Raw genomic sequence first — 26,173 nt, forward strand, 5'->3', positions numbered from 1 at the left:
TATTGATTGAAGATTAGATAGACAGATAAGTTTATTTATTTCTTGCCTTTCGGCGTTACAAGGAGTTTATTGATTGAAAATTATTTTTATCTTTTAATTAACAATAAGAGAATTATAAATATATAATATAAAACTTCTATTAACTACTCTATTAATTTATAACATGTAATACTTTGATAAAAGTATAGAAATTTGAATATACAGGGTGTCTCAAAAAAGATTGTAAACGCAGTAACTGAGTCAATACTTGTGAGCGCGGTAAACTGAATAAAAAAATCCTTTATTATTTTGTATTTTTCACAATAATTATTGAATTATTCAAAAAGAATTAGCTAATGAACGCGTATTTCGCGCGGCTAGATAAAATGTAGGTATGCCAATGGCGAGTGTCGCGCAATAAAAAGACAAAAGTCGGGTACGCACAGCCAAGTTTTTTTTTGCCTTATAACATTCAATACTGATACAATTAGAGGAAACACGCATTCCACAGCCGCTTAGGAAACGCGCGCTTATTCGCCAATTCTTTTTAATTAAGATTTCAATAATTATTGCAAAATGCTAATGGACTTTTCCGTTCAATTTATTTAATTCTACCCGCTCACGAATGTTGGCACAATCTTTATGAGATATCCTGTATTTTGTAATTTTCACAATAGTTATTGAACAAAATAAAAGAATTACAAGATTAAAAATAATTTTAGCTTTAAATTTCCATTAATAAAAAAGAGAGCTTATTTTATATTTGTGTCTATATATGTATTCTGTCTGTACAATCTTAAATTGTCATTATATTGATCGAAGTATACAAACCTACACAGCCTATAAAATATAAAGCAAGATTGGGTTTTCCTCCAATCACTCCCATGGACTGTGTAATCTTAAATGACGTCTGAAAAAATGTTTCTAATCTATAATCTACATTTTGAACTAAATATATGCATTAGTAATACGTTATAATAATAAAAATTTGTATGCATCTAACTGTACAATAGTATTAAAATTCAATGTTCAATGTAACAATTTTTATATTACCTTAAGTCCATTAATGTATATAGGATTAATCTCGCTGAGTCCAAGGCGTAATGGAATTAACAATAATAAAGGTTTCCATTGGCTAGGTGCCTTTAAAGGTACTTCTCCATCTATTTCCGCGGTCGTAGCACCTTCTATCCTACACTGTCTCACTGCAAATCCATATATAAAAAATACGATCAAATATGATAAAAATTGTTCAAATACATTTATCCATTAACTAACACACACGCACACGCACACGCGCACGCGCACACACACACACACACACACACACACGCACGCACGCACGCACGCACGCACGCACGCACGCACGCACGCACGCACGCACGCACGCATGCACGCGCACACACACACAATCTATACATATATTAATGTGTACTAATTATATATCTTAATTTCGTTTCATTCCTTTTTAAGAAAAATCGAATAAAAAAAAATATGAGTATAAAATAAAAATATAAATTAAGAAACATAATTAAGAATAAATAAAATAACATATGTAGAGAGAGAGAGAGCATACATACAATAATATATAATTTATATAATATATACTATATATATATATATATATATATATATATATATACCCAGTCAGCAAAGTCTGTTCAAACAGATTTTGTCAATTTCTGCTACAAATTTTTGTCGACAGTAAGATTGCAGATTGTATAAAAAATTTGTTATATCAAATAATGATAACAGAATGTCAGCAGAAATGTTACAAAACCTGCTGACATAATTTTATAGCAGAAACTGAACAGGATTTGTTTAAAATTATCATAGCAGATTGGTGGCAGAAATCGAGCAAGATCTGCGCAACACAATTCGATAACAGATTGGTTGCAGAAACCGAGCAGGATCTGCGCAATGAAATTTGATATCAAATTCTCGGCAGATATCGAGTAGAGCCTGCTGATATAACTGACGGCAGATTGATGGCAGAAATTGAACAGGATCTGTGCGACGCAATTTGACAACAGATTGTCGGCAGAAACTGAGCAGGATCTGCGCAATGAAATTTTATGTCAAATTATCGACAGAAATCGAGTAAAGCCTGCAGATATAACTGACGGCAAATTGATAGCAGAAATTTAACAAGATCTGTGAGGCGCAATTTGATTGCAAATTGATAACAAAAATCGAGCAGGATCTGCGCACACAATCTCTGATAGCAGATTGACGACAGAAACGGAACAGAGTTTGCATGATTCGATAGTTCCTTCACTTACCGCTACGTGAGCTGTACTTTCTCGTAATTTAATTTCTGTCAGAAATATATATAAAGTCGCGAATATGAATAAAAGACTAAGAATATAGTAATTATCATTTTAATTTCTATCACTTTAATTTCTGATATCTGATACAAGCAGATGAGATTCAGAATATTAAACTGATTGGAATAATTATTCATGTACTGCCTATTTGAGGCATAAAGCAAGAATTTAATTTTAAATAAATTACATCTCCAGTTTTACAAGTTACATTTACTTTTATCATTTACTTTATTATTAATTAAATTAAATTAAATTAGTCCTTTGCTATATGAGATTTAACTACGATATAACATACAGGGTGATTCTAAATAACTTTATGCTTTTGCAAAAACATAATCTTGACCGAATTCTAAGACGATTTTTCCTTTGGCAAAATTTCGTCCGAAGCTTAGTTTTTGAATTATTAAAGGAAGTAGTTAACGTATGACGGATCGAATACAAGAAGCAGGCAAGGGTGACGCGATTCACCGTCAGACGCGGGTGCTTACGCGGGGCGCCTGCTGCGATCAGCTGGTCGCTATACACATACATACACACATGCGAACACATACATTCTCTCTCTGTTTGTCTGTCTGTCTGTCTCTCTCTTTCTCTCTCTCTCTCCCCGCCTCTCTCGCTCATTCGCTCACTCACCTGTTTTTTTTTTTTTTTTTTTTTTTACAAGAGAGGGGAAAATGCATTTTATGCATACCCACCGGTCGATCCAGTGAGTTATGTGGGACTCGAGTACCAAGTCGAATTACCAACTCGGTACTCCCTACCCACTAAAAACCCCTCTCTTTTCACGAATTTCCTTTGACACACTGTCCCTCTGACTTCCCGAGATCTGTTTTCACATAACGTCAAAAAGTAGTTATTATTACCTTGTTCGATGACTTTTGATGTATTGCTGTAATTGCTTGAAGGAGAAATGAATTTTCCGATAGATCGTACGTTCTCAAATTTAACGTAGATATCACGTTGCAAAAGACAAGAAATTCACACTAAATTATCAACTGAAGGTTTTTCTCCTTTCATGAACTGTATTCTTGTATAAACTTTAACGTAATCACATTTATTTACTCACTCGATGAGACGAGAAATTTACTAATGACTCTCACTAATCACTATTAATCACTGTCGAATAATAACTGTTGGCGATTAAAAATCACTCGATGAAAGAAACACGCGCGGACACGTTACTACACGACGCGACGACGCGACAATGCGACGATAATTACTCGGCGACTGCAAGCAGTTTTTTGTCATGGTAGGTTGCGGTAGGTTAAGGTACTACTGGCGCAATCAAACGCAATCATGTGTTCGATTGAAGAATGCGGTAAACATAATAAACATTTAACATATTAATATTATTATTATATTTACCGTCTCGTTCTCGATGATAGAGAAATAATAATGTAGTACTGCTCCGCAGTGCTCAACTTCACAACATATTCAGAGTGTAATTTATTTAAATTTGGGCGTCGTTCCGCCCGTCCAGTCTAGGTGTCACTAGGCACCGTCTCGCCCTCTATATCCTCATATTGTTTTGTTGTGCGACGATTTCACGACGTATTATAGAGTGTTGCAGTAAATAGTCAACGAAAACAGGCAATTATGTCAAATACAAGGAAGAGAAAACGCTCAAGATCTCATTCTCGAGATAAATATAAAAGAGAGCGAAGAACGGAAAGACAATTACAAGAAATGCAAGACCAGATCTCTAACCTAACCAATACGGTTAGACAGTTGGCGGAATCACAGTCTAAGAATGGAAAAGAAAATCCAGAGGGTATGTAAAATTGAAACAAACTCTTCTGTTCCACACGAACGTTGAGTTATCAAAAAACCATGCGGTTTTTTTTTTTGTAAAAGTGAAACAAACTCTTCTGTTCCATACGAACGTTGAGTTATCAAAGAACCACACGTTTTTTGATACTGAGCATTTGGTAAATAAGTTCAATAAGAACAAGAATTTACAAAAAACACACATTAAAGTGTTACTCAGTTTGGTATTTTATTTCACTTACTCCCTCATAAGATGGCAAAAATCCACACGATTTAGTCAGCAAGTAAAAAAAAAAAAAAAAAAAAGCACAAATAGTGCATAGTAGGGTGCAAAATATGCACAAATAGTGCATAGTACAATACAGATGCTACTCCTTATCATTCTCCCATTAAAAGATGTTCGTTTTTTCAGATATGACAATAGAGACAAATACTAAAAAAGTTATTGTGCCTCCTAAAGATACATCTGTTCCCCTCGAAATAGTTGAGCCTGCAGTCGAAGTAGTCGAGGCTGCAGTTGACGCAGATCAAAAGGACATCAACAGAAATGAGATCCAAAAATTTCTGGGAATAGATCCTAGCGAATCTAAACAATTAAAGATAAATTTTAATGAGGAATTAAAAATCACATGGACAAGATGGATGAGAGATGGTCTTCCAGTGGAAAAGAAAAATCGTATTTTAGAAACGTACTCACGCAAAGAAGATTTTTATACAGAGGCTCCGAAGATAAATACAGATATTATACCAATTCTAACAGATATTGCCAAGAAAAGAGATCAACATTTTGCGGACACTCAAAATTGTGTCGGAACGGCAATATCAGCGTTGGGAGCGGCAATATCAATGATGTTGGATGAACCAGAAGATGATATAGATCAGGAAAAATTCTCCGATCACTTATGCCATGTAGGCCAACTCTTGGCAGAGATTTTCCACCAACACTCACTCGCGAGAAAATCCTTCATCACTCCCCTGTTAAATAAGTCACTCAAGCCAACACTGGATACAACAATCTCGGACGAGTGGTTGTATTCAGAAAAATTCAGGGATGTGGTTAAAGAAGCAAAAATTATTGAAAAAGCAGTAGTTGGCCTTAAACAATCGGAAAAAACTCATAAGACTCAATCAATCCCTCGTAACCAGGGAAACTGGAAATACCCACCTGCGAATTGGAAGCAGGTGGGAAATTACTACAGACGACCAATGTTCAAATTCAGACCGAGAAACCAGGGAACCAAACGGGAGTCTCAACGGAAACCGGCAGCGAAAACGACGAGCCGCTCATCGTCGAAGAAGTGATTAAAGTAAAAACTATAGCTGGTCATCTCCAATATTTTAGTAACGCGTGGAAAGAAATTACGGATGATAAATTTATTTTAAAGTGTATTAGAGGATACTCAATCAAGTTTAAGAATAATCCGACACAAGAGATAACTCCGAATGAACAGAAATGGTCAGCAAAACAGAGCGTAGAAATTAAAGTTGCACTGGCCCAACTAATAACAAAAAAGGTTATAGAAGTATGTGTAGAATCAGACGATCAATTCGTATCCCCTTTTTTCCTCGTTCCAAAACCAAATGGCGCTAATAGATTTATTATTAACTTAAAAGAACTGAATAAATTTATAGAGCCAATACATTTTAAGATGGAAGATATTCGTGTGGCTAGAGACTTAATTAGAAAGAATGATTTTATGTGCACTGTAGACTTGAAAGATGCGTATTATTTAATTCCGGTAAAAGAAAATAATAGAAAATTTCTGAGATTTCGTTTCGAAAAGAAATTGTACCAATTTAATTGCTTATCGTTTGGCTTATGTACAAGTCCATATATTTTCACAAAAATTATGAAACCTGTGATTAATTACCTGAGACGCGCAGGTATTTTATGTATTATTTACCTTGATGATTTTTTATTTATAGCGAATTCAATAGAGAAGTGTAGAAATAACGTTAAAAAAGCAGTGAAGCTGTTAGAACGACTAGGATTTATCATAAACTATAAAAAGAGTTCCTTAGTACCTAGTCAAAAAAGTAAATATCTAGGATTCATAATAAACTCAGTAGACTTTTGTCTAGAATTAAATAACAATAAAAAACAAAAAATTTTATCTCTGATAGAAAAATTCCAAGAAAATAAATAGTACAAAATTCGTGAAGTGGCACAATTGTTGGGCACATTAAATGCAGCCTGTCCGGCAATAGCGTATAGTGTCATGTATTGTAAAAGAATGGAAAGAGAAAAATTTCTAGCCTTGAAATTTAATGATAACAATTTTGAAAGAAAAATGCAAATAAAAAGTTCAATGGTTGAAGATCTCCAGTGGTGGAAAAGAAATATCCTAACGGGTTCTAACCCCATTAGAACCCAAAATTATTCGTTAGAAATTTTCTCAGACGCATCTCGGACTGGTTGGGGTTGTTATTGCAACAACATAAGCTCGCATGGTACATGGAACGAGGAAGAAAGAAAACATCATATCAATTTTTTGGAGCTATTGGCAGCATTTTTTGCACTAAAGTGTTTTGCTTCAGAAATTTCGAACAGAGAAATTTTGTTACGATTGGATAACACCACAGCGATCTGTTATATAAATAGAGCGGGCGGTATTCAGTTTCCACATCTAAGTAAGCTGGCGAGAAAAATCTGGCAATGGTGCGAGAACAAAAAATTGTGGGTTAAGGCCTCCTATATCGCATCCAAAGAAAACGTTGAAGCAGATGCAGCCTCTAGAGTCACAAATCTAGATACGGAATGGGAATTATCGGATAGATATTTCAAAAAAAAAAAATTGTTAAAAACTTTGGAAGGCCTTCAGTCGACCTTTTCGCTTCCAGAATAAATAAAAAGTGTAAAAACTTTTACGCCAGATTCCCGGATCCAGATGCATCAGCAATAGATGCATTTACAGTTTGCTGGAAGAAAATAAATTTCTACGCGTTTCCCCCGTTTGCACTCATTTCACGTACTTTAAGGAAAATTATTCTCGATCAAGCAGAAGGGGTGGTTGTAGTACCATTGTGGCCAACACAACCGTGGTATCCTCTATACAAGTCCCTTCTTATTTCAAAATTGCTAGTATTTAAACCGAATAAACATCTTCTAATATCACCTTACAGGGACAAGACGCACCCCAGAGCTTCCCACCTTTCCCTGGTGGCAGGGAGATTATCATATCAGCGTTATTAAGAAATGGCGTAAAAGAAGACTCTATAAATACCATGATTGCCTCAATCACTAACTCTACGTTGAAACAATACCAAAGTGCCTTAAAGATGTGGTGGGAGTTTGCCCATGTCAGAAAACTAGATATTTATAATGCCCCAACTCCGGATATATTAAGTTTTTTATCAAAAAGATTCAACGATGGGGCAAGTTATAGTGTAATAAATACAAGTAGATCGGCAATCTCACTTATCTCGTTAAGAGACATTTCTCAAGATGGTCTCATAATTCGTTTTTTGAAAGGAGTCTTTAAACAAAAGCCGACTAAACCAAGATACGCCAGCACTTGGGATACAGCCCCAGTATTAAACTACATTGAAAAACTTCCTCCAATGTCTAAATTAAAGATTAAAGATGCAGTTGAAAAACTAACAACCTTATTAGCATTATCAACGGCACACAGGCTTCAGACTCTAGCGTTAATCAATATTGAAAATATTTCAAAATCCTCTTCGGGAATTACAATAAAAATACCGGACCAAATTAAAACTTCAAGACCAGGGTCTTTTCAACCGGATTTATATCTACCTTTCTTTACGACAAAGCCTAGTTTATGCGTTGCATCTTGCGTGCTGGAGTATGTGGAAATCACAAAACACTTAAGAGATAGAAGTAACAAAAGGTTATTGATTTCGACAATTAAACCATATGGCCCAGCTAGTCCACAAACTATAGGACATTGGATAAAATCTTTGTTATCCAAAGCAGGTATTGATACGGAACAATTCTCAGCGTATAGCACCAGACATGCAGCGGTCTCGGCGGCATTTAATAAAGGAGTAGATATCGCAACTATTAGGCGAACAGCGGGCTGGTCAGCACAGTCTCAGACATTTATGAGATTTTACAATAGACCGATTCAATCATCCAATGATAGCTTTGCGCGCTCTGTATTATTATAAAAAAAAAAAAAAAAAAAGGATCAGTAATAAAGATTGAGTTATTGAAGACGCTAAAAATCTACATTATTATTTCTCTATCATCGAGAACGAGACGGTAAATATAATGGAATGATCGAACGAGCCCGCCGAAGGCGGGTGAAGTTCGATCGAGATTATATTTACCGTCTCGTTCGAAGATGATCCAAGTCCCCCCCTCATGAACCCAGGTTATTAATACCCAGGATCATCATCAAAAAATATAACTCAAACTTTACTATAATGTATACAAAAAACAATATGAGGATATAGAGGGCGAGACGGTGCCTAGTGACACCTAGACTGGACGGGCGGAACGACGCCCAAATTTAAATAAATTACACTCTGAATATGTTGTGAAGTTGAGCACTACGGAGCAGTACTACATTATTATTTCTCTATCATCTTCGAACGAGACGGTAAATATAATCTCGATCGAACTTCACCCGCCTTCGGCGGGCTCGTTCGATCATTCCATTATCATGAATGTGTGTGATATCCATACATCGTATATCTATTTAAAAATTAATTAGAATAAATAAGTGTTTTTAAAATATTTATTACTTTTACTATTATCATATAAAATATTAATATTAAATATTTATTTAAGATAATAGTAAAAGTAATAAATATTTTAAAAACACTTATTTAATCTAATTAATTTTTAAATAGATATCATACGATGTATGGATATCACACACATTCATGATAATAATAATATTAATATGTTAAATGTTTATTATGTTTACCGCATTCTTCAATCGAACACATGATCGCGTTCGATAGCGCCAGTAGTACATTAACCTACCGCAACATACCATGACAAAAAACTGCTTGCAGTCGCCGAATAATTACCGTCGCATTGTCGCGTCGTCGCGTCGTGTAGTAACGTGTCCGCGCGTGTTTCTTTCGTCGAGTGATTTTTAATCGCCAACAGTTATTATTCGACAGTGATTAATAGTGATTAGTGATAGAGTCATTAGTAAATTTCTCGTCTCATCGAGTGAGTAAATAAATGTGATTACGTTAAAGTTTATAAAAGAATACAGTTCATGAAAGAAGAAAAACTTTCAGTTAATAATTTAGTGTGGATTTCTTGTCTTTTGCAACGTGATATCTACGTTAAATTTGAGAACGTACGATCTATCGGAAAATTCATTTCTCCTTCAAGCAATTACAGCAATACATCAAAAGTCATCGAACAAGGTAATAATAACTATTTTTTGACGTTATGTGAAAACAGATCTCGGGAAGTCAGAGGGACAGTGTGTCAAAGGAAATTCGTGAAAAGAGAGGGGTTTTTAGTGGGTAGGGAGTACCGAGTTGGTAATTCGACTTGGTACTCGAGTCCCACATAACTCACCGGACCGACCGGTGAGTATGCATAAAATGCATTTTCCCCTCGTAAAAAAAAAAAAAAAAAACCACGGGTAAGTGAGCGAATGAGAGAGAGAGAGAGAGAGAGTGAGAGAGAATGTATGTATTCGCATGTATGTCCGTGCATAGTATAGCGACCAGCTGATCGCCGAAGGCGCTCCGCGTGAGCGCCCGCGTCTGACGGTGAATCACGCCACCCTTGCCTGCCTCTTGTATTCGACCCGTCATACGTTAACTACTTCCTTTAATAATTCAAAAACTATGCTTTGCACGAAATTTTGCCAAAGGAAAAATCGTCTTAGAATTCGGTCAAGATTATGTTTTTGCAAAAACATAAAGTTATTCAGAATCACCCTGTATATTACATTAACATATATTACGATATAACATATGACATATATGTCATTTTAGAAGAAAATTGTAATTAATTTGCCGATAATATTCTTATTTAGCACTTGTAATAATCAATTTTGTTGCATTTATATAATATTAATAAAAGTAAGCGCAAATCTTGTGCAGTTTCTGCTGTCAATTTGCCATCAGGTTGCATGCGCAGATTCTGCTCGGTTTCTGCTGGCAATCTAACATCAAATTGCATCGCACAGATCCTGCTCGGTTTCTGCCGACAGTTTGTTGACAGGATATGTTTTACAGCTCTGTCGCCAAAACAAAAGCTTAATGCGGACACAGATGGCTACGGTTCTGGTGTGGGATTCTGATCGAATTTGCTGCCAATCTGCTGCCAACCTGCTAACATTTTGCTTACTGGGTATATATATATATATATATATATATATATATATATCATAAAAATATACATATTGATGATATAAGTAAATTAGATAACTGCTATATATAATGCTATATAAGAGCAACAAAAATTATGTTACAGTCTCATATTATTAAAGTTACATATATGGATAAATAAAACACTTAATAAAATGTAATATAGGCCGGTATTCATAGTCTGTTCTTATATTTAAGATCGTCTTAAGAACCCATTCAACCAATCAATGACCGCATTGCAGCTATTTGATTGGTTGAATGGGTTCTTAAGACGATCTTAAATATAAGAACGGACTATGAATACCGGCCATAATCTTGAACATATAGTTATTATTTAATTATAAGTTTCTCCACATAATACAAATTTTTATAATCCCTCCTAATTTTACTTTTTTTTATTTTTACATATATATTTTTTGAAAAGAATTTTAAGGGAATGCCGGAGTCCTGTTTTACCGATAAAATGTCATATTTCATTTTTGTCCGAAATCATTTTATTAATTGCACAGAATAATAAATGCTCCTTCACGATTAAAGTATATATAGACACAAAGCGGTTAAAAATTAAGAAAAAATTGAAAAATTATAATTTTTTATCGGCTTCTCGGGGTCAAATCGTAACAATATTTGCTTTGTATGTACAAAATAAGATAGGTTCCCGCTAGAGATTGTATGAAGGAATATAAATGAACTTTTAGAAATGAGTTTAGAAGCCTAATGAAAAATATTTCGATAAATAAACCGAAATCTTTTTCCACCTAGTGGCAACGCGCGAAGCTCACATGTAATGTGTGAACGTGCAATATTGGCAACACATTTATATTTATTTAGTAGCCAATATTGGTCATCATGGGCACTGCAATATTGGCAGAACACTTGCATTTTGTTAACAACCAATATTAGTTTTACATTGGAAAGTATTGGCCAAGACATTTCCAATATAACCAATATTGAGCCAAGATATATCAATATTTTGCCAATGTTTTGTGCTACTAGGGTATATACTCTCATGAAAAAAGATAGAAAATAGTGCACACATACGTAGTAAACACAAAATAACAGTAATACAACATCAATGTTGACAATATAATTGTTATGCACAAGGAAAGATTATCTTGTAGTTACATTGGTTAATTATAACATTGATATGCTATTGTTACTTTGTATTTACTGTATTGTGCATCATACAGCAGTAAATGAACGAACTTAGTACATTCAATCTCGAGAGGGTTATATGTTGTTTCTATCGTAAACGTATAACAATATTATATTTTTAATTTGTTCATAAGCTACGGTTAAAAAATTTCATTGCTTGAGGAAATATGTGCGACACAAGTGAAAATTATTACACTTGTATTATTGCTGTCATGATGTAGACGAAACAACAAACCAACAATTGTTGTTATGCTGCTGATAACATAATTTACACATTACTCAGTAACATTCTATTTTGATAGCAAATGTATAATAAATCTATGACAATAGGCAGTGTATAATTAGTTGTTCAATATGATTAATTACTTGAATATCTAAATAATTTTTATTATTATTATTATTTATTTGCTTAACTTAGGAAGAGGGGACTTTGATATAACTGCATACTTACAAACATCATTAATTATTAATGTATTGTCTAGTGCAACATGTATAGTGATGGAGCTCCATTCATCATATACGACTAATTTTCTGAAAAAATATACATAATAAAAAGTTAAAATTATTATAAAAGTTTATTGAAATGAAGTATATATAAAATGTACAGTTATATAAAATTAAATTAAAAGCAAACCCCGATTTTTTGTACTATTTAATCAGAAAACCAATAGATTTTCAACCAAAGAAAAAAATTAGAAAAAACGGAATTTTGTAATTTATTATGAAAAAAATTTTTAATTTTATCCTAGCAAATTTTATTTAAGCAATTTTCGAGCAACTTGTAATATTTTTGAAAATATACTCTTAAAAGCTTTTTTAATTTTTTATGTTTTTTATATTAAATTGCATTTATTTGTGATTATAAACCTATAAATTATAATTATAATACAGGAGTATATACAGGGTGTCCCAGACCACCCGTACACCCCTTATAAAATGAAAATAAATGGCTCTTATCAAAAATCGCAAACAATTTTTAAGTAAATCGGGTACGCTCTATCAAATGGTGATATTTTCAACTTTTGATTCCGACCGGAAATACGCCATCCGGATCGGAAGTTGATTTTTTTTTAGGGGAACATGGTACTTTTTATTACAGATTCGAATTGTACGTGAAAAAATGAGAAACTTTTGTATCAAACGTTTTTTCTGAAAGTGCCTCTGTCAATCTTAAAATTGTCAATATTGGCTTATTGGCGCAACTTTACTCAATAATTACCGCTTTATGAAGTATTATAAAGAAAAAGTGTTCAGGACTTTTCGACTCAATTTTTAATCAGTAATAATGCTATTTGCTCCGTGGGCGCTTTTTCGGTTACACCCTGTATATATCTATATCTATATACAGGGTGTCCGATTCCTGAGTGACCAAACGAAAAGTAGTGGTAGATTGGATCAAATTGAGAAGAAAAGTTCTCTACTATTTTGCAAAATTCGCAATAATTATTAAGAAATAAGCAAAAATGTTTCGGCGCATAAGAAGCGGTAGATCGCTCGCAGTGTCCGATTAATGAATGATCAAACGAAAAGTGGTGGTAGATTGGGTCAAACTGGAAAGACAAGTCCTCTACCATTTTGCAAAATTCGCAATAATTATTAAGTTATAGGCAAAAATGTCTCAGCGCATGAGAAGCGATCTGTCTACCGCTTCTTATACTCTGACATTTTTGCCTATAACTTAATAATTATTGCGAATTTTGCAATATGGTAGAGGAATTTTCTTTTCAGTTTGACCCAATCTATCACCACTTTTCGTTTGATCACTTAATAATCACACACTACAAGCGGTTTACCGCTTCTCATGTACCGAGACATTTTTGCTTATTTTTTAATAATTATTGCGAATTTTGCAAAATGGTAGAGGACTTTTCTTCTCAGTTTGACCCAATCTACTACTACTTTTCGTTTGGTCACTCAGGAATCGGACACCCTGTATATATGTATACATATACAGGGTGATTCTGAACAAACGTTTGTCTTTAAAATATCAAATTCTTGAATGAATTCTAAGACGATTTTTCCTCTTGCAAAATTTTGCCCGGAGCTTAGTTTTTAAAATATAAAGGAAAATAGTTAACTACTTACGGAACGAGTACAAGAGGTAGGCAGGGACGGCGCGATATAGGCGCGATATAGGCGGGCGCGCACACACACACACACACACACTGATTGTTACAGTCATCGCGTATAGCAATCAGCTGATCGTGGCGAGCGCCCCACGTAATCGCCTATATCGCGCCGTCCCTGCCTACCTCTTGTACTCGTTCCGTAAGTAGTTAACTATTTTCCTTTATATTTTAAAAACTAAGCTCCGGGCAAAATTTTGCAAGAGGAAAAATCGTCTTAGAATTCATTCAAGAATTTGATATTTTAAAGACAAACGTTTGTTCAGAATCACCCTGTATATATATAGTGTGTGTCCCGGAGTATTATATATACAAGCATTTGAGGAGATAGAGTGGATTAAGCTGAGTAGGAAAGTTCTCTACTATTTTGTGATCTTCGCAATAATTAATTAGATATTAATTTAAAAAGATTGGCCAATGCGTGTGAGTATAAATGCGTGGCGATGAGAGCCATCCTATTGTAACCTGATATTAGGCGTGGCGAAGCGGTGAGTGGGGCATTTACCACACATAACGTTGAAGCGCCGCGTGCCGCGGACTTTTCTTGTCCGTGCGCTTCTACTCACGCAGGTTGATCAATCTTATAAAGTCAATATCTAATTAATTATTGCGAAGTTCGCAAAATGGTAGAGGACTTTCCTACTCACAATTTACTTGCTGTAGCTGCACATGAAAAATTAGGCGATTATTACGGCGGACACCCTGTATATATTCTTTTACTTTACAAAACTCATAGTTTTCAAAAGATAATTAATAATAATACAAAAGTAATTAATCATATTTGAAATCTAACATATAAAGAACCGTACACACATCTTACGACTCGAATTATAGACAGACATCTTCAAATGATAAATCTTGGGATGTTTCAGTTGACAGAGAGTTGCAAATATGATAATTTTCGCAAAAAGTCTAAAAATCATCAACTTTCAACATTTACTAACTTTCTCTCTGTAGATTAAACTAGAAAATTGTGCCTATTGAGATTTTTGTTCAGTGTCACATAAATTGCAAAATTTTAATGTTTGAACGAAATCCTTTGAGGAACAATTCTCCATAAGTGTCAGGGTCCTTTATTGCGTTTTAAGCATTCTTTCCTATATGAAGAACAACTAGGATAATTCTTCTGCCAAAAATTATAGCTTAAAAATTTATATGTTATGTACTTTTAAATCTAGACGGAATTATCAGTGAAAGATAATAGATTTATCACATTTTAAGTATAGTTCTATCTTGAATCATGGTTGAAAATGTGGTATTCCTGCCGAAGAATTATAGCTTGAAAACTTAAACTATAATATATGAATTTAAGAGCTCTTTTCCTATCTTGAAAATGTGATTTTCCTACCGAGGAATTGCAGCTCAAAAACTTAAACTATAATATATGGATTTAAAAGCTCTAAATAGGTTTTCATTTCATTATCAAATTAAATTTAGTATTTTAAGTTTTAAGAAATAAAACTGAATAGATTCCACCTCAAATACTTTCCTCTCAACACAAAATTTAAAGTTTTCGGATAGCAAATTCAACATTTAAAGTTTTCGGATAGCAAATTCAACATTTAAAGTTTTCGGATAGCAAATTCAACATTTTTAATTGTAGGGTTCAAAAACTTCTAAATAGTTCTTAATTCTAATAATTCTATTAATTCATTTTTTTATTTTACCATAGTGACAAGAACTAGTTAGAGGTTCACATATTTTTCCTCAAATACAATTTGTAAAGAATTTATATTATTACTGCGCAAACTTTTAATTCTTGTAAAGTTTCATTTTTGTAGTGTTTATTTAAATAAATTAAAATATAACTAAATTAAAATTTTTTCAATATATAATATTTCGTATATATAAAAGTATATATTCGTATATTTCATACTTTAATACTTGTGCAATGGTATTAGGACCAAACCATTGCCCTACTTCCTTTCCTTCTGATGCACCCATTAATGCAATTTGATGAATGGAAAAAGCAGCAGCTCTTTTATCCTCAAAGCGGCTTAAAATCTTCAAATATGTGCTGTTCTTTGTTTCTGGCATCCATTGCCAATCTTTACCTATATCATAAATATAAAAAATGCTGTAATAAATGTATACTTTCTTATATAGTTATCTTACATAGTATACACCTATTCCCCATAATTGTTGCAATATAACAGAAAGAGATAAACTATATAAAAGTAACATATATGTGTAAAATACGTATAAAATATATTGAAAATAGACACAGGTTAGAATTTCTTCATACAAGTAGGAAAAAGCTTTAAAAATTGAAGATATATCTGTACACAAGAAGTGACCTATTATAATCTATAAATGAATTTTTCTCTAAAAGTACAACAAATGAAAAAAGGCATGTACAAAGGTTTGATTGTTTCAACTCACAAGGAAAAGTCCAGAAATGTTCTCCTCCAATTTTGATGAGCATTTAGTATGTTGTTTTATAGACAAAAATAAGGGACACATATTTTTTTACACGTATCCATACGCATATAAGAGATAAAACACTTCTTTGAAAAAATGGTTCGGTTTTTTTTCTTTCAAGACGAATCTTCAAAACTATAAGAGATAGAAAAAAATTTTCATATTAAAAGTTATCAATGGTACAAATGGTTTCAAGAGTACAATAACAAAAAAATTTGTTATCTTTTTTTAATTTTTCAAAATACCTTTGAAATTTAACATTTTTTAATTTTAAAATTTCTTTATCACTAAATAAAAAGTTATTTTTTTGCGAAGCAAACTATATATGATTAAGTTATGTTTCGAAAAATCATTTTCCAGAATTAATTATATCTCTTTAAATACGCTATTCGTGTCCGTCCATGCACCCGATTCTTCGCGCAACACATCCTGTTTTCCCGTAATAAAAGATAACTAATAAATATAACAAATTCCCGTAATAAAAGATAACTTCCCGTAATAAAAGATAACTAATAAAGATAACTAATAAATATAACTAATAAACATATGAAACACATTCTATGTAATTATCGGAAATTTTTATCGTACTAGACATTTATAACCTTAAACACAACATTTGAATATATAATAAATATCGGACATCGAGATACAAAAATCAAATATAAATATATTTTTTGAAACAATTTGTTGGAGCAATAGTAATAAGAGGTTGTTGTTTTGCAAATGCTTAATGCGTGACATTCCCATACGGAAAATAATTGAGATTAGATATCCACTAGATATTCTTCATGGGCATTGAAAATATATCCATGAATATACGAAAAATTGTTATTAGAGATGCTGTAGATATCCAAATTCCGCAATTGGAGGTTTCATAAATATCTACAAGATATGTACACCAATATTCTGCAAATATCCGTACAACATTCAGTCGATATTTATATACAATAAATTTTCATTTATTGTATTATTTATTTATGTCATATTATGTCATATTTATTTACAATAAATATTCATTCAATGTTCTGTATATAGATACATATTATACAAGGTAGGGCAAAAGTTCCGGAATGGCTAAATATCTCAGAAAATATTAATTTTTTGAAAAAATGGTTTAGACAGAAAAAAATGGCTTAAAAAAATCTATTAGCTGATGGTATTTATTTGACCTTGGGATGAGCTTGAAAAGCGCGGTCAAGGTAACCATAAAAATCTTAAATGGCAATCCCTATTTTTATTACATATTCTTATAACTGAGGTCGAGAGCTTTCCAAAACACTATAATTAAGTTAATTTTCATTAAGTACTTTTCGAGTTATGAGGCTTGAAATCATTTTTTAATTTTACATAAACCATAAAATATCTTGTAAAATATTCATTTTTCAATTATCTTACCTTAATACTTTTATGTACAAAATAATGAGAGGAATCAATTGGTGTAAAGAAAACACATAGTTATTTTTAAGAAAAAATATGTAATTGTTAATTGCAAATTACATATTTTACATCTACTAGTTATCTATATATGAACCTCATATAGACATTTAGACATTTATTAGATATCTATTAGATAAATTTTTCCGTGTGGGATCGTTTAATGGTGTATTATTAATCGGCACGTGTGCTCTTGTGAGTATTTATTGATATTTTAAATATGTCTATTCATTTATATTTCTTTTACGATTTTATTTTGTAAAATCACAATTATGACATAAATTTTTGTTTTTTTAGAACATTGAAGAAATTTTTTGGTACTTCTTATAACTTTTGTGGAAAAATACAGACGTCGTTTATACATTACATAAAATTTTCATCTTTTTATTAAATAAACCTCTCACGAAGAACGAAAAAATTTCAAAAGGAGGTATGAAATACGATATATATGCTTGTTACTTAAAGAATAAAAAAAATATTTATTTGAATGCCATAAATAATATAAATACAATAAGCATGAAATAGCAGATTTCCAAAATCCAACGGCACTTTTTTTATATTCAATTGGGAGAGATATTATCATTTATTTTATTTCATTTCATTTCCTTTACATAATATGATGCTTCTTGTTCTTCATTTCCTTCTTCTGTTAGTTCTTCTGTTAGTTCTGTTTCTGATGTATCAAAAGAATTTTAAAAATCAAGAGAATCTTCTTCATCTGTTTCAAATTATTCCTTATACATTTGCAGTATATTTCCTATTTTCTCCTTTACTTCTATTTCTTCATTTGTAACAAGAGTTTGTGGCAAATTAAAAGTAGCGGCAGTACAGCAGTATTATTACGTTTCTTTGATTGAACTGCATGTTGTTTTAAAAATATAATAAAATAAATATAGTAAAATAAATATAGTAAAATACATATGTCAAAAATATAATTAATAATTATGCTTAAAGAATGATAAATTTTATTTCATGCTTATTTATCAAGAAATACTTACAAGACCACACGCACCGATTAACACCATTAAACGATGTCACGCATTAAACTAACGCTCGCAAAACAACAACATTTACTATTATTCCAACAGATTGCTGCAGATATATTTATATTTGATTTTTGTATCTTGATGTATAATATTTATTATATATTTAAATGTTGTGTTTAAGGTTATAAATGTCTAACACGATAAAAACTTCCGATAATTACATAGAATATGTGTTTCATATGTATCTATTGGTTATCTTTTATTATGGCAAAACAGGATGTATTGCGCGAAGAATTGAATATATGGACGGACACGAATAACGTATTTACAGAAAAGTTTATAATTAATTCCGGAAAATGATTTTTTGAAACATAACTTAATCATATATGGTTAAATTCGTAAAAAAATAACCTTTCATTTGGTGATAAAGAAATTTCAAAATTAGAAAAAAAATATTTAGCGGTAAGGGTATTTTGAAAAATTAAAAAAATAAAATTTTTTGTCATTGTTGTAAAGTATTCTTGAAACCATTTAACTTTCAATTTGAAAATTTTTTTCTATCTCATAGTTTCGGAGATTCGTCTCAAAAGAAAATCCGATTTTTTTCAAAAGGATTTTTTATCCCCTAGACATGCGTATGAGCACGTATAAAAAAATACGCACACTGTCCTTTATTTTTGTCTAGAAAACAACATATTTTAAAAGTTCATAAAAATCGGAGAAGGATACTTCCGTGCCTTTTCTTGTCAAATAACTAAGCGTGATTAATCATACTGCACTGCATGTGTTGTTATATGTTTATTACACGTTTGCTAACATCGAAAGAGAATGTTACTGTTATACAATAACATGAATACTTATTCAATAAGCAAAACCAGCTATTGTAACATTATGTGATAACAACTGATGACTTGTCGTCCTATCGTTTTAAAGTATCATAACAGTAAAACATAAATATAATGATTCTCATTCGTCGTCGCGTATATTTTCTCAATGAAGTTTTTTAACCGCTTATCGTGAACAATCAATTTCTGATATAATCCCAATACAAGGATTCCAGATCTTCGACTAATTATTCGAAAATGGGAAAAATATTCGAATGAGCAAATATCATGTATTTTATATCTACTTAAGATGTAAAATTTAAAGATCTAAGATTCCGTATAAATAAAATCTTGAGTTTTATAAATTGAGTTATTTAAATTTTAATAATTATTTGTTATTTATTTAATAATGTTATTAAAAAGACATATATGAAAAAAATGTTAGAATAATATAAAAATATATTATAATATTTCTCGTAATGTCTAAAAATCGTTAATGTACCGTTAATCGTAAACCGACGTTATCACGAATTATTGTCAAGTTGCTATCAAATCTATATGTTGGTAGGAAATGTTAACATCTTCTCATTAATTTGCCGTTTCTTAGAATTAGAATTCATGTTCAATCCAACGAACATAACACTGTCATATCTTGTTCCTAGTTTTTTAAAATTAGTTGCTTCAACAATTATTGACAACATGATAGCAAACCCACAAGCAGTTGGCTATTTGGGACATTAGATACTGTACGCATTTATTTTAAAAATAGAAGTATTTTGAGACTTCAAAATCAACTTCATTTTATTAAACACATACAATTATCTATTTTGGTTATCATAAATTAGTTCCTATTATTCTATTTATAAAAAAGTATGGTAAGATATTTGGAAAAGTAGTAAAATAATAATGTATTTGGAAAATAAATAAATCAGAAAGTATATTCGATTTTTCGTACTTATTACTTTTCCAAACAATAATAAATTTATATAGGAACTTTTTTATATATAATTATACACATATCCCCTATAATTATTATAGTACAATACAGACTGATTTATTTAAAAAAAAAATGAAATTGATCTTGAAATCTCCAAAATCTTTCCAGCTTTAACCCCGTACATCGCTGAGCGACTCATCCCCAGTCAGCAAAGTCTGTTCAAACAGATTTTGTCAATTTCTGCTACAAATTTTTGTCGACAGTAAGATTGCAGATTGTATAAAAAATTTGTTATATCAAATAATGATAACAGAATGTCAGCAGAAATGTTACACAACCTGTTGACATAATTTGATAGCAGAAATTGAACAGGATTTGTTTAAAATTATCATAGCAGATTGGTCGCAGAAACCGAGCAGGATCTGCGCAATGAAATTTGATATCAAATTCTCGGCAGATATCGAGTAGAGCCTGCTGATATAACTGACGGCAAATTGATAGCAGAAATTTAACAGGATCTGTGAGGCGCAATTGATAACAAAATGATAGCAAATTGATAACAAAAATCGAGCAGGATCTGCGCACACAATCTCTGATAGCAGATTGACGGCAGAAACGGAACAGAGTTTGCATGATTCGATAGTTCCTTCACTTACCGCTACGTGAGCTGTACTTTTTCGTAATCTAATTTCTGTCAGAAATATATATAAAGTCGCAAATATGAATAAAAGACTAAAAATATAGTAATTATCATTTTAATTTCTATCATTTTAATTTCTGATATCTGATACAAGCAGATGAGATTCAGAATATTAAACTGATTGGAATCAATATGATAAATGGAAAATTATTCATGTACTGCCTATTTGAGGCATAAAGCAAGAATTTAATTCTAAATAAATTACATCTCCAGTTTTACAAGTTACATTTATCATTTACTTTATTATTAATTTAATTTAATTTAATTAGTCCTTCGCTATATGAGATATAACTACGATATAACATATATTACATTAACATATATTACGATATAACATATGACATATATGTCATTTTAGAAGAAAATTGTAATTAACTTGCCGATAATATTCTTATTTAGCACTTGTAATAATCAATTTTGTTGCATTTATATAATATTAATAAAAGTAAGCGCAAATCTTGTGCAGTTTCTGCTGTCAATTTGCCATCAAGTTGCATGCGCAGATTCTGCTCGGTTTCTGCTAGCAATCTAACATCAAATTGCATCGCGCAGATCCTGCTCGATTTCTGCCGACAGTTTGTTGACAGGTTATGTTTTACAGATTCTGTCGCCAAAACAAAAGCTTAATGCGGACACAGATGACTACGGTTCTGGTGTGGGATTCTGATCGAATTTGCTGCCAATCTGCTGCCAACCTGCTAATATTTTGCTTACTGGGATCTTTTTCTTCGTAGTTTTTCATTTTTTTAAATACTTTTTTAATAACAAATACCGGGTTTTTGTCTCTATAAGGTCTTAGAATTAATAATAAGAAAAAGTGTAAAAAATATGAAGTCATTAATTGTTAATTGCAAAAATAAGATATATAAAAACAAATAATCAATATTAGTATAAGAAAATTAAAAGGACAATTTTTTATGAGCTTAGTACACTCTAAAGTATTTTTCAGAATTTTTTTATTATTTTCCGCCATGCTGTTTTTGTTATTAATTCTATATGAAAAATACAATATTTTCTGTACTAAATCCAAACTAACAATTATATTTTCTTAAAACTGTCTCTCTAAGGATTTTTCACAGGACCATAGAATCTCAATCTGGAAGTATAAAAGGTCGCATAGCACCGATTTTATCGCCACTTAAATATATTGACAGATTTTACGTATAATAATAGCAAATATTTTCGTGTATTCTTAAGAGAGTGTTTCAGAAAGAAGGGTGGGAACAGGAAAGTAAGTATATTGTACACAAGTGACAAAACGAAAGAATTAAAAATTCCCCTCGTTACAGACTAGTTATATACGTCAGGTTCGTATAGTATGGCGCGCAATATGAATGTTGGTTTATATATATTCTAATACTTTAACATATATTATAGATGAAGTTGTCCTGAGTAATTCCCCGCAAAAACGGACGATATGAATTTAGAAGATATAATAAGAATATATAATACTTTTAGACATTATACAATTGATAACTGAGGTAATTAATAACTGGCATCGTGTATGTATATATATGAGGTTTGTTTACATTGTACTGATCTATTTGACATCTGTAGATCATGAATGTATTATCAATAATCCGTTTCACTTTTTTTTTGACAGTTCGCTTTTAACATGCAACTACACGAATTCCTTGTTGAGGATAAAAATAAATTAATAAATTTTTTGTTGATCGGAAAATTATTTTTTCGGCACATTAAATTAATCGTGACTTTGAGAGTGAATTTCGCTTCATCTTGTAAAGTACATGCATTCCGCCCTCCTACGGGGGGGACTCCATTTCTGGAAGAAATAATCTAAGCCCTCTGATTTACAACTAAAATTTAGTTTGGGTTAGGTTATATATATCTTCCGAAAATGGATCCCCTCCTCCAGAACAGGGGAGCGAAACCTACTGTGTCCACCATTGAAATATATAAACTGGAATGTGCACTGCTATGCTACATACATAAGTGGGTAGCGAGTCTGAGGCAAATAGATTGTCAGGGCTTGATGTCCCCCTCACACGCGTTTACATATGCGCATATTATTGAGAATCTTAGTACAAGCAGGCCTAAAAGTGAATTAATTCTGTCTCTAATATTTACACTTATTACTGCGTTAAACAACAGTCAGAAGTTTTGATGAAATAAGAGCTACCCAGTTAGCCAAGTCTGCTCGAACAGATTTCGCCAAGTGCTAAAAATTGTTGTCAGCAAAAAGGCTACAATTTTGCTACAAAAGTTGTTATTACCTGATTAAGCTGGCAGATTGGCGGCAAAAACCGAGCAAAGCTTGCTGACAAAATCCGACAACAAATTGGCGGCAAAAAGCAAGCGAAGCTTGCTGCATTACTTGACGTCAAATTGGCGGCAAAAACCAAGCAAGATCTGCGCGCACAAAATTTGACGTCAAGTTGGCGGCAAAACCCGAGCAAAATCTGTGCAGGAAAGTCTGATGACAAATTGTCAGCAAAAAGCAAGCAAAGCTTGCTGCATGACTTGACGTCAAATTGGCAGCAAAAACCGAGCAAGATCTGCGCGCATAATTTGACGGCAGATTGGTGGCAAAAACCGAGCAGAACCTACATAATCGGTATTTAGATGCCTTGATTCAATAGTTCCTTCGCTTTCCGCTACGCGATGCACGCTTTCTCGCAATCAAATTTCTGTTAGAAGTAGATATAAAGCCTGCTAGTGGCTATTAATAAAAGATCAAAAGTATATTTCTATTGGTTTAATTTTTGATATCTCATACAAGCCTAATATGAGAATATTAAACTGATTAGAATCAACAGGATAAATGGAAAATTATCCTATTTGAAGCATAAAGCAAGAGTTTAATTATCATATAAATTATGTCTCAATTTTATAAATTAAGTTTAATTATTTTCACAATTTACTTTATTATTAATTTAATTAAGTTGAAAGAGAATTTGCTACGTGAGATATAACTACGATATAACATTACATTTCATAGTTATTTATGAAAAGAAAATTATAATTTACCAATAAAACTTATTCTGTAATATTAAATTTTATTGCACTTTGGTCAAAAGCAAATCATGCTCGGTTTCTACCGTCAATATGCTGTCAGATTGCGCGCGCGCAGATCTTGCTCGGTTTTTGCCGACAATTTGACGTCAACATGTCAGCAAGCTTTGCTCAGGTTTTGTCATCAATTTGCTGTCAGGTTATGTCAGCAAGATTTGCTTAATGCAAAACACGAGCTTAATGCGGACACAGATGGCTATGGATTTGGTGTGGAATTTTGATTAAATTTGCTGCCAATTTGCACGCAATTTGTTAACATTTTGCTTACTGGGAGTGGTAAAGAAGCAAATTGAAATGTATCTGGAATCTAATAGTATTATAACAGAACATCAATCAGGTATTAGAAAACAGTATTCGTGTGAAACGGCAATTCAAACTGTTGTTGACGAATGAAAATTAATAGTTAGCGAAGGAAAAATGGTTAGAGTAATATTTATGGATCTTAAGCGAGCTTTCGAAACAATAGATAGAGAAAGAATAGAAAAATTATATCAATATGGAATTAAAGGGATGGTTTTAGAATGGTTAAAATCATACTTAAATAATAGAACGCAGCAGGTTCGTTTCAACGATAAATGGTCTAAATTAATTGCCACTGAATATGGAGTGCCGCAAGGATCTGTACTAGGACCCTTGTTATTTATATATTAATGATATAATTAAAATTTGCCCTGAAGGATGTAGTATAAAAATGTTTGCGGATGATACATTAATATATGTAGCTGGTGAAAGTAGTGAGCAGTTAGAGTCAAAAATGAATATGGCATTTAATATGGTAGAAAAATGGATGAATATAAATAAGTTGAAAATGAATGCAGGAAAAACGAAATATATGATAGTTAGGAGTGTAAGAAAGGAACTGAAAGGAAACATTGTATTGAAATGCTTGAACGGAACTGAGATATAACGAGTAGAGATAATGAAATACCTAGGAATAATTATTGATGATAAACTTCAATTTAAAGATCATTGTGACTATATGTTAAATAGGAAAAAAAACGAGTTTTTTTAAATAGAATAGGAAATTGTATATCGGCATATACTAGATGTATTGTATATAAGGCAATCATATAGCACCTCACTTCGAATATTGTGCAACGTTGTTAATGGATATGGGAGAAACACAACTGGATAAATTGCAAGTAGCGCAAAATCGGGCAATGAGTGTTATATTACAGTGTGATAGGTATACCAAAATGGAACATATGCTGCAAGCGTTGCAGTTCATGTCCGTAAGACAGAGGCTATATTATAATGTATGTTTATTTATTTTTAAGATTGTAAGGAATTTGCTGACAGAGCAGCTATGAAATAGACTAGAAATAGTAGGAAATGTAAGTGAAAGACAAACGCGACAGGCCGGAGATATTGCAATACAATTTCGCAGAACAAGGAGTGCGCAAAAGAGTATGTTTTATGAAGGAGTGAAATTATATAATGATTTACCAGCCGAAATGAAACATTGTGATAGGATATAACCATTTAAGCGAATGTTAAAGGAATATATATTATTTAATGTTATTTAATGTAATTTAAAATTGTATACTACAAATAGTTGAGAAAGCTAATAAAGGTCAATCAATCAATCAATTAATCACTCTCCCTCGCCTCCCTCCCCCACTCCCTCTCCCTTTCTCCCCTTTCTCCCCCTCTCTCCCTTTCTCCCACACCCCTCTTCCTCTCCCACTCTCTATTGCCCTATTAATCCTCCTCTCACTACGTATAATTTCCTATAACTTTTTAAAAAATTATATAAAATCTAAACTAAATAACATAAGTAAAAATACTCTTAAAATATAGAAGAAAAGTTTCGAATCAAATTGTTTGTTTAAATTTTAGATGTAAAATATATAGAAGTAAATAAAACTTAATTATATAAAAAAATAAATTTAAAAACGTTTTATTTGAAGTATCAAAAATCAGATATTTACATTTAGTTATGATTTTTAAACTTTCAATAAAATAATATAAAGAAAAATATTTTTTATCATTATCATGAGAATTTATTAGTTCGGAAATTGTTTTATAGTTATAATAGGTTTCAAAATTAATAATTTAAATACAAAGAGAAAATATATTCAGATATTTTCATAAATCTGCGCAATTTATTATTATATGTATGAGAATAGGATAAAAAGATTGTGTTCATATACAGAAACGCGCGAACACACAAGA

General features: G+C 31.9%; 2 protein-coding genes across 4 annotated transcripts in view; one reads left to right on the forward strand and one right to left on the reverse strand.

Annotated features, from left to right (window-relative positions):
* The window catches only part of Atg4a (Autophagy-related 4a), a 254,744-nt gene that overhangs the window by 172,170 nt on the left and 56,401 nt on the right, over positions 1-26,173 (reverse strand). For both annotated transcript variants that reach the window (XM_083090133.1, XM_083090134.1), the window contains exons 4-7: positions 15,540-15,717; positions 11,989-12,068; positions 1,033-1,184; positions 811-889 (exon numbers count right to left, since the gene is read on the reverse strand). In XM_083090133.1, the coding sequence (XP_082946259.1) occupies positions 811-889; positions 1,033-1,184; positions 11,989-12,068; positions 15,540-15,717 (489 nt within the window). The remainder of the gene's footprint in view (positions 1-810; positions 890-1,032; positions 1,185-11,988; positions 12,069-15,539; positions 15,718-26,173) is intronic.
* On the forward strand, positions 3,815-8,568 carry LOC145966209 (uncharacterized). 2 transcript variants are annotated; one of them, XM_083090137.1, is made up of 3 exons: positions 3,815-4,077; positions 4,486-5,380; positions 7,197-8,568. In XM_083090137.1, the coding sequence occupies exons 1-2, from the start codon at positions 3,903-3,905 to the stop codon at positions 5,373-5,375; spliced, it is 1,065 nt and encodes a 354-aa protein (XP_082946263.1). In that variant the 5' UTR covers positions 3,815-3,902; the 3' UTR covers positions 5,376-5,380; positions 7,197-8,568. The 2 variants fall into 2 exon arrangements, with proteins under 2 accessions (XP_082946263.1, XP_082946262.1); XM_083090136.1 differs by lacking the exon at positions 7,197-8,568 and having other exon boundaries at positions 4,486-5,871.

The sequence above is a fragment of the Camponotus vicinus genome, unplaced genomic scaffold, assembly GCF_025532165.1.
Source record: "Camponotus vicinus isolate PSW18456_S1 unplaced genomic scaffold, iyCamVici1.0 SCAF_2, whole genome shotgun sequence".
Lineage (NCBI taxonomy): Eukaryota > Metazoa > Arthropoda > Insecta > Hymenoptera > Formicidae > Camponotus > Camponotus vicinus.